The 19,105-nt window shown below is 41.6% G+C and overlaps 1 protein-coding gene across 8 annotated transcripts in view; it reads left to right on the forward strand.

The window, feature by feature from the left end:
* The window catches only part of LOC126388377 (rap guanine nucleotide exchange factor 6), a 183,240-nt gene that overhangs the window by 109,686 nt on the left and 54,449 nt on the right, over positions 1-19,105 (forward strand). For all 8 annotated transcript variants that reach the window (XM_050041484.1, XM_050041485.1, XM_050041487.1 and 5 more), the window contains one exon: positions 13,696-13,827. In XM_050041484.1, the coding sequence (XP_049897441.1) occupies positions 13,696-13,827 (132 nt within the window). The remainder of the gene's footprint in view (positions 1-13,695; positions 13,828-19,105) is intronic.

Consider the following 19,105-nt stretch of genomic DNA (forward strand, 5'->3'; position numbering starts at 1 on the left):
CTCCTCTGCCTACACAACCAAAGAGCCTCTACTGCTGGATAATTTTCAAGGGCATTTATAAATACAAGATGGGATGGATGGTGATTGCTCTGTGGGTGTTTATGAATTTGTGAGGAAGAGAGAGAAAAACAAAGAGAAAGCGAGTGTGGGGGGAGCAGACGATGTGTGGTATGAAAACAAAGGTCATCAGGCAAGATATTCCGTAGGTCAGTTTGGCAGTGCAAAAACACTAAACCCCATTAATTTGCCAGTAAATTAGTCTGTTTTCAGACACATAACCAACCAGCCTCTTAAGTAAGTCTTCAATTTGCACATTCCTACAATAACACTTGATGTTTGCATGTTGGCTTCAGGGAAGATAAAAGCAATTCTGGCCTTTTTATTTGGTTTGAATTGAAGTTTGTTGTTGAGCTCTCCGCCTTTGACTATTATTATAACCACATTTCAGCATTTTCACACTGAATATTCATTAACACACTCCTTTTAAGTACAAATGCACATCTGTAGCCTGTCACGCTGAGACATCTTGGCAGCAGCATGGAACATTCACACCAAAAGCAGCCAAATGATTATAATTTCAAACCATAATGGAAAAAATTGCTCTGTTCAACCACATTAGCGCCAGTTCAGGTCCATTTCTTGCAGTCGCTCTGACTTACTTTTGTCGTCAAGAATAGTTTTTGTCAGGAAAAAATAATAAAATGTCTGATAAACGTTGGAGTTCAGGAAGCAAAGTTAATTTCCTGTTCTTCTGATGGTACCGGAACTGTAGTGATCTCTGTCTGGGCTGAGGTGAGCGGGCCAACAGAGTAGAGCGGGATCCAACATTAACAAAAACACCACCAATGGGTGGGGCTGCACCTCCACCCAGCTTCTGGGTCAACCTGTAGGGGTGCCAGGGACATGCTGCATGTGTGTGTGTTTGTATGTGTGAAGTAGTGTGGGTTGGGCTGCAGGGCAGGAAGCATCTGTTAACAGAGGGGAGTCAGGAGGCACTAAAGTGTATGTGTCTGTATGTATCCGTGCACATGCGTGTGTGTGTGTGTGTGTGTATGCACAAGTAGTCGTGTCAGTGTTAAAGCCAAGTGTTTAGCCTTCCCTCCTGTATCCGGCAGACCTGGCCATGGCCCACCTTCCTCAGGAGCCCAGACAGAGACGCCTTGCTGCTTCCTGTAACACACACACAAACACACACACAGAACAAAGCAAAAGGTTGATGGTGAACACGATCACGTTGCCTCAATTAGAAACCCTACATGCACACATTTGATAGGACCAGCATTTCACCCTGTTTACAAACAGATGGAGACATTCATCATCCGGTACTGTAGATGTGGGCGCCATCTCATTAATTAACATTAAATCAACCCCATCAAAATCACATATGGATCTTTTATCATAGCACCAATTTTTATTCATACTGTTCTTCCACAGTATAGAACGGGTAGGAGAAAAAAAAGATGAATGAGGGAGAGAGGAGGTGGAAGAGCAAGAAAAGGCTGAAATTGCAGAAAATAAATCCTCTCTTTCAGCCCACCTGGAGGAAAAGAGGGGTGAGGTTTTCCTCGTCAGACAGGCCAACGACCATCAGAAAATGTAGACTTTAACTACCCAGTGCTGTGGGTTTTGGAAATGTCCTCACACGGGTTATAAAGCAAGCAGAGGAGGAGGGTAGAAAGGCTGCGACAGGTTGAGCATTCCTTTCAGAAACATCTAACATTGTTTGGCAGTAACAGCCATCTGCTACCTGCTGCCATGCACACACTCTTTCTCTCTAGATGCCAACTGGAAGGAATTTCCACTAAAGCCTGATTGTAATACCTTCAGTCCTCAGAGAAGAATACTTGACTCTGCAGGGGTGCTGACCCATGCTAATTACCTTCCTCACTGTGTAAGCCACCAGAAAAATGAATGGGTGGTAAAGCCTGTGTGGGATGAATGAGCATGAAGCCAATTTTGAGCCATTACTCTCCGAGAAAATCCAGACTGGCGTAGCTTATTTCGATGGAAGGGAGGGCGGCTGAGACATGATTTCATGTTTCGGGTTGCTGTTACATTAACAAGTTGAGTATTTTACTGAAAGAGTTCTTGTAAAATTTCTTGTGAAATTAACTGCATGGTTTCTGTAATCTCTATTAAATTCTGACATCACAGCCGGTCATGTTGCACAAGCTTAAGGGAACTGACTTGCTTAAGCTTGAAGCAAAAAGTGAGAGACCTGGAATTCACTTGAAACTGGTTCCTTACCTGCCTTGATAGTTTTGACTGTACTTGGGACTTCATAGCCAAGATTTGAGGGTAATGCTGCGCTCACATGGAATCAGGGAGACAGGAAACATCAAAGCGGATATCATTTTAGTGGACGAGACCAGGATAGTAAAATCAGGTGAGGCCGGCAAAGAATATCAGCGGCGGTAACAGTCGATGGCATTGCCGTTCAGAGTCGAAATATTTTAACTTTTGACCTCTTCCGTGACAGAACTTTCAACTGGATGAGCAATCCGGACATTACCAGAAAAGTTCAATAAAATAATGATCACAAAATAAATTTACTTTTCATATTTTATTCTGTTCGTTTGTTTTTTCCATGCCGTCACACGGTGTTGTCCGTCTGCCGTCTACCATCTGCCTGATTCCATGTAACACAACATTACTTGGGATTTGCGGAAATAATTAAAACTCTGCCCCACCCATTCCAATTTCAAGAATGGGCATTTTTCTGTGGAAACATACACCCTCAGTTTCAATTCCAGTAAAATATTACAATACCGCTCTGAGAGGATAGTGGACTTTTCCACCGTGACACTCTTGCACAGTGCATTGTTTGAGGGTCAATCCCTGTGTTTGCAATGACAGTAATGTCACCAGGATTTCAGAATGTGTGGATGATTCATTAAACATGAAACGAGGGCAAAGAAACTGCACACATAATTTCCTCTTTCCTTCCATTGCTATTTACTTCCTTTGTTTATCTTTCCTTCCTCCTCTCCCCGTGTGCCTCTCCTGTCTGCATCTCTCTCCTTCATCACTCTCAGACAACTGGGGCAAAAGTCACAGGCCTTCGGCAGTGTTGGTGACAGTGCCATTCAGCATCCCGTCTGTCACAATACTGGCACGACAAAGAGTGGAAACTGCCAACTAATAGCTGTTTATCCACCAGAGCAGCTTGCCAGCCCACTGTCTATCCAGGCTAAAAAGTTGCCAACCAATGATTGTTGAACCTTGTACCTCACAAAGCAGTGCCTGCCAAATCACAGGATGCTGTTCTTTTCCATAACTGAGATTAAAATGTGTTTCACTACTAGGTAATGTGTTGCTATGCTTAATCCCCTTACATTGGAAAAAAAAGGTCTTTCTTTCGAGCTGCCATTGGTGTCTCATTTCCTCGTCCAAAACAAACTTGAACAGTAGGTACACAGTTCGGGAAAATGCAACAATTCCATTTTTCTGCCAGTATTGTGCAGCTGATGTTAAGTGTCAGTGGCTGCACAACCTTGTCTCTTTGATTGAAGTTTAACATGCTGTATACTCGCTGTGGAAGTTTAGGCTAGCTCTTAAAAGGGTACTCCATTGATGTGATATTGCGTCACCATGAAGTTTGGGGCCTTGTGAGAAACAGATTTAATAAACCATCATCAAAGTCACAGCAGCAGAGGCTGAGATATTCTGACTTAAGTCCATAGTAGCAGTCACACACCCAAAAACTCTGCATTCTGCACTTCCCATAATGAGACCTGATGGCATCTTTTATGAGAGTCTCTCTGCCTGTTAAATGTCCACAGATTTCAAACTCTATACCCTCATCTTGTAACACAAGCCTTCTGTTTCATATTTTGTAAAGCTGAAACTGAGATAACCCCAGTGGCATCACCATGGCATCATCAAGGGTATCTTTTCAGAGTAAAAAAGCTTTTTCTAATGTCATAAAGGACATTAATCAACTGAGTAATGTTCCTCATGATGAGCAAAAGGGAGCAGGATATCTAAAAATCTGTGTTGATATCAAAGGATGTTTGCAAAGAAACAGAAGCAGTACATGCCTCCTGAACGAATGAGTGGTGTCAAAGCCACAGGCATTAGGTATTTGGGTTGGATGCCCATCCGTCACATTCTCGTGAACATGATATCTCAAGAAGGCCTTGAGGGAATTTCTTGAACTTTGGCGCAAACGTCCAATTGGACTCGAAGATGGATCAACAAAACCCCTTTTTGGTCAAAACTCAAGAATGTATACGCAAGTGTCTGATAGGATAAACTGATCAAGTGATGACATTTTATTTCCTAAAACATCAAAGGTCAACTTTATTGTGACATCATAATGTTTTGCAAAACACTTTTCTTCCTGGTCCTTTTTCAGCGCCATAACTGAACAGAAGGGGAGACATTTAGTCAGCTTGGGTTTTCACCTTGAAACTATTGTAATTATATTGATCTGTGAAGCATCAGCATTTTAGAATTTGTAGCTTCTTTGCAGCAACATACATATTTAAAGCATTGTTCATTTGCTGTCCAGTCGAATAGATTAATGCAGTCGTAACACATTTATATTTTGGTCAAGGTTTTTAGCCCTAGTTTTTACAAAGTAGGGCTGGTTGGAGATGGAGGTGGTCTCACTGTGAGAAGCACAGAAATGTGTATGTGAGAGAGAGACAGAGAGAAAGCATGTGTTTGAATTCTTGTTGGTGTGTATGCACACGCAGTCTTCCCTGCCTGACAGTATTTGAGCTCTCATCTCCTCATGTGGTCCCCTGCTAACTCCACCCACTCCCTATGTCTCTCTCTTTCCCCTTCCCCTTTCACTGAGGCCTGCCTTTGCAGTTGTCACCTCCAATTCTAGCTTCAATTCATTACATCTCCCCTTTTCCCAGCTGGTACAGACACACACACACACACAAAGTCACACTGCCACGGTGCCAGAGATATCGTCGTCTGGACTGGACCGGGAATTGAATTCTTAAGAGAATATTTGAGACTTTTTATCTTCATCTGTCCCCTCCCTTTCACTTCACCCTCATTCCACCGCTCGCTTTCAGTCCTATCTTTATTATACGCTCTTCCCTGCGTCCCTTACCCTTGCTTTCTCTCTCCCAAACACACACACACACACACACTCAAGCCAGTCTCAATCATATGCTGCACTCTGCCCCCCTCGCTGTCTCCCCATCTCTCCCTCACTCAGTCATATTCACTTCAGGTCCCTCTATTTTCTCCCCATCTCCATCTGTCTCCCTTCACTGTATCTTCAACCAGCCGTCTGTGGACTTGCCAGTAATAGAGTGGAGCTTGGCTGTGTGCTGTGCCTATTCAATCAGCTCAGTGTATGTTTTACTGAATGGAGCCCATAGACGCATGCAGTACACGTATAGTGTGCTCTATCTGTGTGCGTGGGTTGGCATGATTTTGTGTATTTTATGTTTGTATGGGTTGTGGCAGGCATTCCTTTGTGCATATATGTGAGTGTGTACTTGTGTGTGTGTATATGCATGTGTTTTCCTCTTTGTATTGCTCATGATTGTGTGCGTTTCCCGACATAGTCCTCCTCTTTCGACATTAGACCTAGCCAAGAGTGGCTTCGATTGATCAAAGCTTTCTGTAGCGCTACAGGGCTAAATCTGGATCCTCAAAATGTGTGTGTGTGTGTGTGTGTGTGTGTGTGTGTGTGTGTGTGGCATTCAGACAGCAGAGCCAATGTTCTCACCTGGCTAGTCTGATGAGGCTACTTGCAGTCTGACTTGCTCTCTTTGATGCAGAATTGAGTGTGGGAGCAAAAATGGGGGTTTGGTCCAGTCGGGAAAGAATTGCAAGAATAGAGAACATCTCCAAAAAATAGACAGAAAGGGATGAAGGTGACAGAAAGTAAGACCATATTAGTGACAGGGAAACTGGAGAACGGAGGTTGTAATGAGGGAGTGAACCATCGGACATGCAGACGTTAATAACCAAGACGATCAAAGTGAAGACGTGAGATCGGTCAGAAGGAGACAATGCAAAGCGACTCAGAGACCAGAGAAATGGAAAAAAAACAGCGGAAATTGGAGTCTGACATCAAGTTAAGTGTTAGATCAAAGGAAGGATAACTCGTTAGTGCTGTGAGACTGCAGACACATTGTGTCTTTGTCTAGAGGTGAAGTGCTGCTGTCTGTGGTGTGGTTTCTGGTGTAACAACCTGCTCTGAGCGCTAACTCAACACATGCTGACAGCTGTTATGAGTGAAGACATATGTTAACAGCTAGGCTTTCCTGTTTTAATGTGTAATTATGCTATAAATATAGAGTGGGAAGGCATTTCGTGGGATTTAATGAACACATTTTTCTCTAAAGCTCCTATTTAAAAAGTTGTTAGAAAACTCTGGCTCCCAGTCTCTTGTCAAAGTGGTAATAGTGATCTAGAAAATGGGTCTCACTTAATTTTTGCAGCCTTTATAAATCACTGTGGGTGTGACTGAACAGCTAGATATCAAAAATGCATTGTAAATGTTTTACCTGCAAGTATCTGCAGTACTTCAGCACAAGAATTAAGTAAAACACAAATAACTATGTGCATAGTTACTTACACATGATCATTTTGTTCCCATTGCTGAGTGACAGTTGTGTTGCTTGGCCTACCACTCTACTCATGTCAAGGCAGTTTGTCACTGCTGACATCTACAGGCCGCCTGTGTTTATGTCAGATACCCCACCACTGACCTCACTATCCATTACCATGCCTGTATTTACTCAGCTGTGGGGTCATGAGTAGCGAAGCAAAGCCAGCTCTAAAACAGGACTTAATTGTTATTATTCCCTAAACCTCTACAGCCTGTGCACATTATCAGTCAGTAGGAATGATGCTCTTTTTGGGAGGCGATTAATGATACTAGAATGAGTGTTCAGCACTAGCCTTTCATACCTGCAGGACCATCACAATCCCTTATTGATATAATTATAGATCATTGGGTATTACAAGAGGGAAGTATGTTGTGTATGTTTTTGGTTGATTGGTTGAGCATAGTGTTAAAGACTGTGGACATTGATCTTGAACGCAGCAGCCCTCTTTCATGTCTAGTTTGTGAACATGAAAACAACAATTTCCACCACCTTACTTCTGCTGTGCATCCTTTAGTATATCAGTACATGTATAGCTAAAACAAAGATTTCCCAGTGATCTCCTGTAAAATAAACAACCTTGAGATATTTTTCTTCATCACACCTCAGCATCTGTTTGGCGACACTGAACAATGCTTCTCTCTCTGTGATATTGTCATTTTGTTTTCTCTTTCCAAATGCAACATTGCCTTTAAATATTCATTGTGCTTTGTTGGTGTCATTGTTTGTTGAACCCGCTTTAATTATCATCCTCATCAGGATTCATCAGCCTCATCACATTTTCTTTAATTACTCAGCCAAGCCATTTGTCCTCTTCATTATTCATCATAATGTGTTGTTGTTGCGTTTTCTTTGGTTCTTCTTTGTCTCGTTCTGTGTGTCGGTGGGTACGTCTCTGTCATGCTCCATCTCTTTTGATAAATCTTCTTACTTATCCTCCTTTATTTACCGGCCTCTGTGTCTGCGGTTGTCTAGGTATCTGTCTGTGTAGATGTCTCTCTCTCCCTCTGATCAGCAGCGGTTTAGTGAAGTCTCAGGTGTGTCCTGCCATGAAGTCATTAAATAGTATCTCAGCATCCTAATGAATTCTGCGCTTCAACAATATTGGGTCAGAAAACTATTAACTAATAATTAATGTAAAAGTTAATTCAAAGTGAAGTAGCAGCACTGATTGAAAAAGTGTTTTAATGGTGTGGCCCCTTCTGGGACCCTTAACCAGCCAATTCCAGACTATAATGCCAGACAGACCAGACCTCATCCATTAATGTCTTAAAGGTTTCCCAAACCCATTCCCAAAACATCTCTCTGTGCATTGACCTACAATGTAGCAAAGATTATCCCAGCACTAAAATGCCTTTGGGAAACCCGGTCTCTTGTCTGTGTAGCCAAATGACCAGTCTGGGCTTTATAGCCCATTTTATCACTGAGGAAATAGGGGGAACAGAGCACTCAGGCCCACAGCTAGTTAATCTCATTGTTAAAATTGGATGCAATAAGTGAAACAGAGTAAGGTTTTATAGAAGATAGAAAAACAAGATATCACCTTAATATGTTCTGACTGGTTTGTTTTGTTTTCAGGGACTTGTCTTGGTCTACAAAAAGGTAAATGAAGTCATAAAATTAGCCAGAAACAGCAGAGTGGCCATTCGCATGCCAGTTAATGTGCTTGTCTCCATGATTGATGGATGGGTGGAGGAAAGGATTCTTAGGGTCTCGAACGACATAGCGAAAACAAACAAATAAAAAAACGTTGTAAAACTAGCTTTTATTCGTGTAATTTCATTTAGTTCTTACCACAAAGTCTTTACAATGTCTTTGTGGGGGATTTTATGATTGCTGAATGAACAAATACATCATCACACATCTTTGACAAGAGTATCATAAACACATAGTGATATTAGAAAATATTGCCCAGCCCTTCTGGTAGTGTTCTTTGTTTACAACATTAGCCAATTATTCATTTATAAGCCACCAAGCTAGAAAACAACTTGGATGTTCTGACAGCTCCAGGCTTTTTCTTTTGGGTTTTCACTCTCTTTGGCTCCAGTATCTTTCTTGAATTGAATCATTTCTCGCGGTTATTACGATGAAGTTCATTTTACGAGTATTAATCTCCGTAGGTGATTGGTGCTCGCTCTGTTTGACTGCGACATAACATTTACAGCCAGCTTGATCCTCCATGATTGTGCCCTCTCGTTGACATGATAGAATTGTACAGCTGAAGGAACCTTGCACATTTATATTTAATCTTGTAACTCTCATCCTTAATGCATGAGGAGAATGGGAGACCCCCTAAACCCCCACGCCCCCCCACACCGCTCAGCCTGCTGGGAGTGGGAAAGAGGAGGATTAGAGCAGGATTAAGTCTGTGGTGTGAATAAGAGCCACGAGACCGCCGCAATTATTCACTGCTCCCATCACTCCCTCACCAGACTTCCCTCTTCAATCCTCCCTTCTCTCATACACTCACAGACACACATTAACTCCCTCTGTCTGTACGTGCCCTATTTCATTCCCATGTACCTCCACAAAACACACTTTTCAGGGACTTCATCTCTCATATCTAATTGTAATCTTGTAACGGCTCAACAGTAAGGATCGCCTGATTGCCCAGGGCAGGTAAAATGCCAGGTCAGGCTAGTAAATCCAGCAACTCACTTACCAGATTGGGCAATTGGTAAAAATGAAATAAACACATCGAAGCGCAAGTAAGCATTTCAATTATCCTGGACAAACATGAGTTTAATTGGATGGTGTCAGAGGATGTGGGTGAAACTCCAGCTGTGTATTGCACAGTTTGCTGTAAGTTTGAGAGCAAAGCAGATAAAAGTGGGTCCTATTTCAGGACAGTTAACTTGGGTCTTTGTTGTTATTTGTTAACCCCTAATAAAACAAAACAATTTGTATAGAGGCAAGTAACAATTTACTTTGGGCAAGTAGATTTCTGACCCACTTGCCCAACAGAGCAAACATTAAAGTTGAATTCTGCTGAAAGACTGTTGTCGAAAGACAGAATCATTGATGCGCCCTGTGAGAGAACAAGAAACACATTTCTGCCTTTGCTATTATAGCATTTTGAGCTCAGTGCTCTTCTGTCTCTCTTCGCCACCTCTTCAGGTACCAAATGTTGCACAAGCACAGGGCTCTTTCTATTAATGTGCCGCCATATCTGAATGAAACTGCAGGGAGCATTAACGTAAAAAGTCACCACCTGTCTGAATGACACAAAGCCAATACTTGAACAGCGAGATGGAGCCATCAGTGTTACATTTTATGTGTCTGAAAAGGGCTTAAGTGTATTCCTTAAAATGTCAAACTTTTCCATTACCTTTTAAACTCTGCCTCCTTTACACAACTCTTCCTTATAGCAGCTCTTGAGTCACCAGGTTTCACTATCAGCAACTCCAATAGGAATGTTGCTGCTAGATCTCCAAAGTTCTTGTTTCCCTTTATGATCTTAAGGAGATGAAGGTCTGGCTCTTCAATCAGATGCCACATTTTTTATCCTCTCTGGGTATGCTTTGTGTGTGTGCTTCTTTTCCCTGAGTCTTGATCGACTCAGCAGTTTGACACATCCATTTCTGTCTCTATGTATGTGGATTCTGTTGAATGTATCAAATGGATGCAGGGTGGGAGCTTCATCATCACTGGTTTATAACTGCTCCATCACACAGAATCAATATGTATTTACCTGTGATGAAATCAGCAATCGCTCTCTGTCCCCCTCCCCTCTCGCTTTCTCTTTCTTTTTCGTTCTTTCTTTCTCTGGCAGTGAAGAGTGTTGGTCAACAGCGAGCGTCAGTGATGAGTGTAGAGAATTCTGCTTGTGTATATGTGTGTGATTTAGTCAATAACAATCTAAGACTAGGTGTTGCCTGCAGTTCAATAAGTGAAACACACAATTCATTACACTGCCATACCTAATGGGAAATGGATTTCGCTTAAATACTCCCTCAGTCACACTAAAACTAACGTCAGATATCTGTGAGTCAGTACGTGCGTGTGAACGTGGCAGTGGTACACTTTGAAATTAGAAGTGCACTGTTTAAGTGTTTGCTAATAGCACTATTATCATTAAATTATGTGAGTGATAGAGAGAAATGCAGCAGGACCCTGAAGGTATAAAGGAAAAAAGAAAGAAAGAAGGCAGCAGATACATTAATGCCGAAAGTTTATAGAAACTAAACTTGCAGTGAAGTGTTTTCGTGTATGTGAGCAAATCTGTAGGGAGCTTCTGCCAAACTAAGGGACCAAACAAGTCGTATATTTAGCTGTATAATTAGTCCAAAAAAATCTACAGCAAATGGATTCCTACTTAATAACGCTGATTTCCTCCCACGACCAGGGTTTGGGCGAAACAGAGCGCTGGAAAGTTTCATGCCAGCTGATAACGTAAATAAATAATCAGTGCGCCCATAATAAGTCAATCCCTGAATTGCTTTTGCCTTCACTGCAGTGTGTGGCTCTATGTATTACATCTTACAGGCTTGAGTGCGTTCTCTCATTTCTTGTTAAGGTAAAGGCGACCAGGTACAAATGGACACACATCAGAGAGGAATGAACGTAAAATAATATGTAAAACCGTTTGATAGGTTTTTAGGGCATTACATAGTGCATGCTTATCACAATTTAGGCACTCAAAAAAAGACGTAATCGTAAATTGAGCCAAATCAGTATCATAAATATGGATTTTAGTTGTTTATGTCATGGATCCCCATTGGTTTGTAAATCCAGCGTACATGAATTCATTAAACTGAGTGTCTCCTTTAATATGCAACACATTAAGAACAAGCCATTGAACTTCTCAAACTCCGCCCCTCAATGCTGTGTTTCCCTGTGGGTTTGGGGAACAGGGGAGTGGGGGGTTTAAGTGCTGATGGGGTCTCACAGTACAACAGGCCTATTAGAAGAGAGCACTGAGGGGGCAGCACCCCCAGACTCAGCGTCTTTAATATTGCATGTTGGCACTGTGGGTCCTCGCAGCCTCAGCTAGCTTCAGTTTGGGCTTGGTGTGGCTTTGTATGTGCAACTGCTGGTGTGAGCGATTTAAGCGAGTGTTTATGTGTGCGTTTGGACAGCGAGCGCTATCCAATGTGTTGATGGAGGAGGTGTGCTGTAGGTTTGAGCGGTGTCGCCGGAGGACTTCCTCTCTCACGCTGCCCAAATCCAAACTGGTAAGACTTAAGGATTAGAAGTTTGGCTTCCTTCTTCAGCACAGGGGGCACTGAGTTCATTTGTCCACCCGCAGGCAATCCTATATTTAACATCCTCATGCAGTCTTTAAATATTGTTTGCAGCAGAAACAGACCAACCTGGACTTGACCTTTGGTTGACCTGCTTGTACACACTGGGTTGAGTGTCTCTTCTTATTGACTGACTGTTTAGATGCGTCCAGCATTGCAGGGCTTCTAAATCTTTCAGCATTGCATCTGAGTCTAGGCTCCTCTCTGCTTTCGTGAGACCTCAGTCAGGTTTACAGTGTTTTTCTTGGAGCTCTTTTTAATGTGGTTTAAGGGGGTATTTTATGTTCTGTGTAACAGCATCTTTACTGAGGTGTCCTGTGCTTTGTATTTGGGGATTCTTTTGTATGCACCTAATGTAAATCTCTCTGATGTTAGCATTATTAATTCCCTCAGCAAGTGGTCAGTTAATTGATGGTGTAAATAACTTTGGTAATTAAGAGAGGATAAAGTATCACACCGGGATGTGTTGATTTGTTTTAGTAGCACACAAGCTGAGGATGAAAATGGGTTTGTTTACCAGGGTGCCCTCAGACCCTTAAAAAGTGTTTAAAGGTATTGAATTCATTAATCTCAAAACAATACAGTCGAAATATGCAGGGCACAGACATGGCATGTCACGTAGGCAACACACACACAGCAATCACACTCGGGTGTGCACCAAAATAACCACACCGAGACCTTCTTGAAGCACCCAATACACCAGCCCAGGTCAAGCAGCATGCACATATAAATCTTTACAAAATTTAGCCTGATTTTATTGGAATTATTTGCCATAATCATGTTACACTGGCCTTATTGTTTAAATTTGACTTTGAAAGTAGTTAACATTACAATAATTATGTGTGATCAGTCTGTTGGTGCAGTGACTCTACTTTTAAGGTATGCTAGAAAGTTGTGACACGGCAGTTTCATGGTTACTGTTTGATCTGGTGACCTGTTTTTCACCGACTATATAGGGCTACGTAGCAGTTTTTGTCTGTGAAAGTTTACACGTTGTCGTCTTTGTGGAAACACTCCTCCCTCCCCCACACAGGTCGTTAAAAGTCATCTGGCTGCTTGACTGACAACTTGGTCTCATTCTGAATCTGAGGGGTTTATTTGAGAATCGGCTTTTAGCAATTTGGATTTTGGAGTGAGCAATTTTTGAGAGAAGTGATAACAAAATGGAAACAAATGAATTTCGGACGATCGATGCTCAAACTTTGCCTTGTGCAAATTGTCTTTTTATCCTGAAGTAAATAAACTGACCAGCCGTGAACAGATCTGTGTGAGGAATTTATATTGTTTGTGGCCAGCTTGATGTGTTTGCTTGTCTGTACGGCAACGGAGGTGTATTTGCATGTGTGTTAATTTCTTTATTTGTTTGGGTGTAGAGTAAATATGTTTCTGTCTTTGGAAGTGGCTCGAAATGAGTTTGAGTGTTCTTGTGTACATGTTGGTCTATTCTGTATTCACACATAGATAACATGAAAGCTGTCTTAGCCATTCTAATAAGACAGCCACTGCCAGGATTTACTGCTTCATTGTTTTGTTAAGGTCACTCCAAAAATATGAAACCAGCCAACTTTCATCTGTCAGTCAGAAATAATATCAGACTCCAGCTCTGGATCGTAATTTACAGCCGTCTGAAGTGTCTTCAGCTCCATCCTCTTCATGTTAATTATCTTGGAGTCGAACATGTTAAACAGTGCCAAACCAGCTTTGGTTTTCAGGCTGATTAAACAGCTGTGTGTGTGTGTGTGTGTGTGTGTGTGTGTGCTACGTGTGCTACGTGTACGTGTAATCTTGTATTTTTGCTTCTGTTGAATTCATATCCTCGTCTTCATTTTTTTCTCTGTCTCTCTATGACTTCCTGTCTGTCTGCACAGCTTCCTGCTGACCTCAATAAGATGCACCTAACAGACCACGCCCATCAGCAGGTGATGCACATGCCTCCCAGCCAATCAGGATGCAGCATCGCCAGTGACTCGGGGAGTAGCAGCTTATCAGATATTTACCAGGTGGGTGCTGCGTTGCTTGTTTGAATCACTCTATCTCATTGGTTTTCTTTTCCTTTTTTTGTGGTTAAACCAACAAACAACAACATGTTTACAGATGTATACAGTTTGGGGGTTTATACATAATTACATCATAACATATAGATGATCTTTTTAAGCGTCAGCTCTGTGAAAGTTTGTATTTTTTAACATAAATATCAAACTTTGAAGATTTTTTTTAAAGTGGTAAGTTTGTGGAATATCCTCTTGCTTTTACTGTCAATTTAAAAGAAAAAACTTTTGATGAACAATACTGTTTCTCTCTTTCCTGCCACCGTTATTACATTACATACAAAAAATAATGAATCCTTTCCAACTCAGTGACAAGCCCCTTCTGTCTATTGTAACCCACCACACTGCGACAACATCTGGTCTGTGGCACAAGTGTTTTCCTGATGGTTGATTCTCCCCAGCTTGATTTGCTCCAATTCTGTCTACCTGTGGCATATCCGTCAACCCTCTACCCTCCCTCCTCGCTATTTATTGTGCATCAGTTGTGCATCCTGGTGATCCGTCTCCCTCTTTACTTCCTGCTGCGGACGAAAGGTCACTTAAAGGAAATGAACCTAACCTTTCACGCTCTGTCTATACCTGTGCCAGAGGTATAGAAGCTGTACTATCTGTCAGTGCATTGCAGATATGTCATTGGTCTGCTTCCACATGTAGTATGCATTGAAGACTGGCAGGGGCATTGAGAGAGCGTGACATGCAGTGTACATCACTTATGCAGATGACGTCAGACTTAATGCTCACTTTAGGTTTTCCTAAACAGGAATGTCAGGAATCCTTGAGCATGAGGCAACTGTAGGAGATTATTTACATCAGAAAATATTCCATTTCCCTCTGTTCCCCTCAATTTTTGGCATTACATAAACAAACAAATCAGCTAAAACAAGGCAAACACACATACTCATTTAATGAAAGCACTGAAAACATGTAGACCTTTAAAAAATTTGTTGATTGCGTCCTTTTAAATATAAATTCACTCACTAAAAAAATGTTGTCTTCGTGTCGTGACTCTGACCCCTGCACTCCTAAGTGACGCTTGCTTTTAAATGTCAGCAAACAAGGAAGCTCTCTCTGTGGTTGCTATTATGGCAATCACCCGGCTTAATGCACAAAGTGTAAAATGTTAAACGTACAAAAGTATTATTGCCGGACCAGGAGGTCTTTATACTCTCCTCTTGTATCAGCCTCACCTTTACGTGACATTTCTGAGCATTCAATAGCTCAGTGTGCTTTGGAATGAAATGCCTCTCTTCAGTGTGGGGTATTTAAAATGGCTGTGAATCAATAATCCATAAAGGGGTACATGACAAGGCTGTCATCTCATCATTTTAATCCCTCAGCTCTCCTAATCTCCCCTCTTTACACAGAAAGCCGTAATAGATCCAAGAACCTTTTAATATTAACTTCTCAGCCTTGGCTCTTCTTCACAGGGTGCTGAAGTATTTTAGTTTCCTTTATACACGTTTGTGTATGTGTGCATGGTTTGCTCAGGGTTCCCTTTTGACACCAGCTTGTTAGCATTGTTAGCATTCATCAGTGGACCTGGCGAGGTCCATTAGCTAAAAGCTAATGAGCTAGTTACAAGTTAATGAGCTGGTATGATCAATGGGCGCTGCTGGCTACAAAACTAATGAGCAAGTTCATTTCAGTGAAGAATCTTAACGATGCTAATATACTTAAATACCACTATATAGGATTTATTTTACTCACAACAAATACATTTTAAACAGTATAATCATGGAGAACATGAAAACACTAACCCAATATAGTTGAACAAAGTAGAACTTCTCACACGGTGTATACTTTGAAGCAAAGAGACTTACAGTATTTTGCTGCTGTCGATGTAGGGAAGTTTACCCTCATGTGGTTGATGATTCTCTTTCTCTCTGACTCACTGCTTAGACCTGGCTTCACTTTCACTCCCCCTCTGTGTGTGTTTAATAAAAAAAGCCACAGATTTTACACCTGCTTTCAGAGGGATTATGTTTCAGGCACTATTTCCTGTGCAGCAGTGGTCAGTCAGCAATGATAAGTTAGTCGCAGCAGCTATTTGCATAAATTTCCATCCCCTCCTGGGATATTTTGAGACAGGAAGCCCTGGAAATATATTTTCGATGAACCAAAATATACACTTGTCTCATATTTTACCCGTGCAAAGTCTCTGTGCAGTCTTATGGTAGCCTGGCATCGGCAGACCAATTCGAAGGTACGAACTCGTCTAGAACATCTTAGTTGATTTTTGATTTCCAAGGGGTGTTTTCAGCGGACACAGTTGGATAGACCTACAACCAGTCAGAGCAGCTAATTATGACATAGCTGATTTACAGACAAATGTAAACAGATCACAGTGTGCAGAGATGAGCTGTGGTGTAGCAAAGGACTTGCATATCCGTGAGCGGGTGTTGCAGTTATAGTACTTCATCAGAAAGTTCCACATCAGCCGCAGCCATACTGATTACCTCAAATGCCTCAATGATGCTCCTCTTTACTAAACTGGGATTTTGCTCACCGTTGTTTCAGTGTGAGGGTGTTTGAGTCAAAAATGATGTCATTACGTATTGTGTGTGGAGCACAAAGGCTCCAGAAGTTGTCAATCCTCGCATCAAACCTGACCCATACTAGATGAACTGTTGTGATTGGCCTGACCAGGATCTGGTTGGCTGGGAGGGGGACCAGACGGATCTGCCAGAGCAAATAAAATATGAGCTTGCAGATCCTCAGTAAATATCCCTCATTGTCTCAGTAGGTTGTAGTGGTGCAGTCCAGTAGGATAAGGAACAAGAAATAAAATAAACTAGTAACCTCAGAGGAATTATGGGAGCCATTAGTCAGTGTCAGCAGAAATTCACCTGTGCTCCCAATAAAAAACAGACTGAAATGACATAATTCACATACTTTAACCTCCTTATCTGCCACAACCTGTTCTCCCTCCTCCGCCTGTCTTTGAGCGTTTGCAGATTGATGTAAGTCAGGTCAACCTGGGTCAGACGTTTAACACAGAGACCTGATCTCCTCAGCCTGAGATTAGATATGTATCACACGGCTCTGATCCCATCAGCTTGTTGCTGACCCAGCTCTGTGTTTGTTTACAGCTGTCTTAAAGCGCTGACCCTCCAGTCAGTTGTGGTCTTCAGCTGTCAATGCAACTGTTTTTGTTATGGGTCTCTCCCACTCATTCTTTTTCTCTCTCTTACCTTTACCACAGTTCACTTTACTCCTTCTTCGCCAACTTTTCAAACTTTCCAGCTTGCTCCTGTTCTCATTTCTCCATTTCCTCCCTTCTGCCCTTTTCCCTTCTTCTCATCACTCTCCTGTCAGTCACCCACCATTCTTCTATTATTCTCTATTCCTCCCACATCACGCTTTTCTTTTCTTCACTTTTCCCTCCTCTCTTTCATCTCTTGGCAATATCCTGAACCTCTGTGCATCCCTCCCTCATTTTTCCTTTCTTCTATCTCTGCTATTCTGTCACAGCACTGTAAATGTGGGGGTTCTTGGGCAGAGCTGATGTCCCTCGTCTCTAGGAAATGTCCTCCTTGCTCAAACTCAGTCTGAGACCAGGGGAATTGGACTGAAAGGGCACATCCTGCATTCTGAATGAACTACGCTCTCAAAAGCACTGAGAGATATGTCAGTGGCAGAGGGCCAGAGGACAGGCGGGGTGTTATTGTCTCAGGATTCCATTTTCTCCATTTTCCTACAAAGTTGTAAATTGAAGGCCACCTTTTCTGCAGGATTTTAACAACCTATGTAACAGCCTCTATCTGACAGCATGAAGATATTTCTTTCTTGTTGGGAACTTTAAAAAGTACCGCTGCACTTTTGGCCTTTGTCTTGTTCTGCACAGCGTTGGCCTGATAAATACACAAGACAAATTTCCTCCAAGACTCAATAAATTAGAGATGGAGCAAAAGAAAAATATATTTTTACACTGCAGAACAATTTGCAGGACAAGCTGTTGCTAAGACATTTGGTTTGACTGTCCAGCAGGTTAATACAGATGGAGTATTTATCCCTGCATGTGATTCCCTTTTAGCCGCTTTTTATCCTGCAGCTCCAGCCAGCAAAGCTTTCTGCCTTGTTCTACAAAGTCCAATCATTAAATCATTATAGCTCTCTCTTATTGTGTCAGTCATTTAATATTGGTGACAAAGAAAATAAAATCAGGCTTTACATTTTATTTGGGGCAGGAAAGTATTTTTTTCTTGCTTGTCTATTCCCCAAATGAAGTGTACCTGAAACAGGACAGAGCTGAGTAGCTGGTATGTTCTAAAAGACCTCTAAAATGCTTGTCCAATCTAATTTATGAAAACAAGAGTGGACCCGTGCCTGAACTCGGCAAGGACTGTTAGCTTAATCCCCCTTCCTCCAGAGAAACCTATAAAACCCTTTGGCCAGGTACCAAGTCTCCATAGAACCAAGATGTCGATTGCAGTGTTGGTTAGGGAGGCCATCTTGTACAGCGATGTAAAGAGTAGGAAATTATTTTTTTCCACCAGTCTCAACCCCTTAAATCACAATCAAATCTACTCCACTATTCTAAATCAATATGTGTGTATGTATATTTGTGTCTACAAGCTAATGTCCGTCGGTCGTCTTCGATTTTTAGACTTGCTTTTTATTCCACGACAACAAGGTGTATGTAGGGCTGGGCAATAAATCAGTATTATATCAGTATTGTGATGTGATTAGATGTCATCTTAGATTTCGGATAATGTCATACCATTAGTGTTGCCTTTACCTGGTTTTCAAGGCTGCATCACAGTGAAGTGATGTAACTTACCAGACCGTTAGAGTCGTTCAATTGCTTGTGCTCACCCACATAGTCATTACAACCACATTACTACACATTATCAAAAATCTTATCATGTAAATATTTTGTGAAAGCACCAGTAGTCAACCCTACAATATTTTTGCAATATCGATATCAAGGTATTTGACCAAAAATATTGTGATTTTCTGTATGTCGCCCAGCCCTTTGTTCATGGACATTGTAAAACAGACACACACAAAAAAAACAACTACAGAAACTGAAATAAAGTGAGTGGACAGCAATGCATTTTTTCTCCACTAATAGCCAAAGGTAAAACACTTAATAAAGAAAATGATACACTAACGTATAAACAAGAATGAAAACATAGTCACATAAATTTCTCTTACTTGAAATTTGCAGTACCACTCCAAAAATTTGATATATTACTTCTATATACTTAGCTAAGCAAAAACTAAACAT

The sequence above is a fragment of the Epinephelus moara genome, chromosome 3 (genome assembly GCF_006386435.1).
Source record: "Epinephelus moara isolate mb chromosome 3, YSFRI_EMoa_1.0, whole genome shotgun sequence".
Lineage (NCBI taxonomy): Eukaryota > Metazoa > Chordata > Actinopteri > Perciformes > Serranidae > Epinephelus > Epinephelus moara.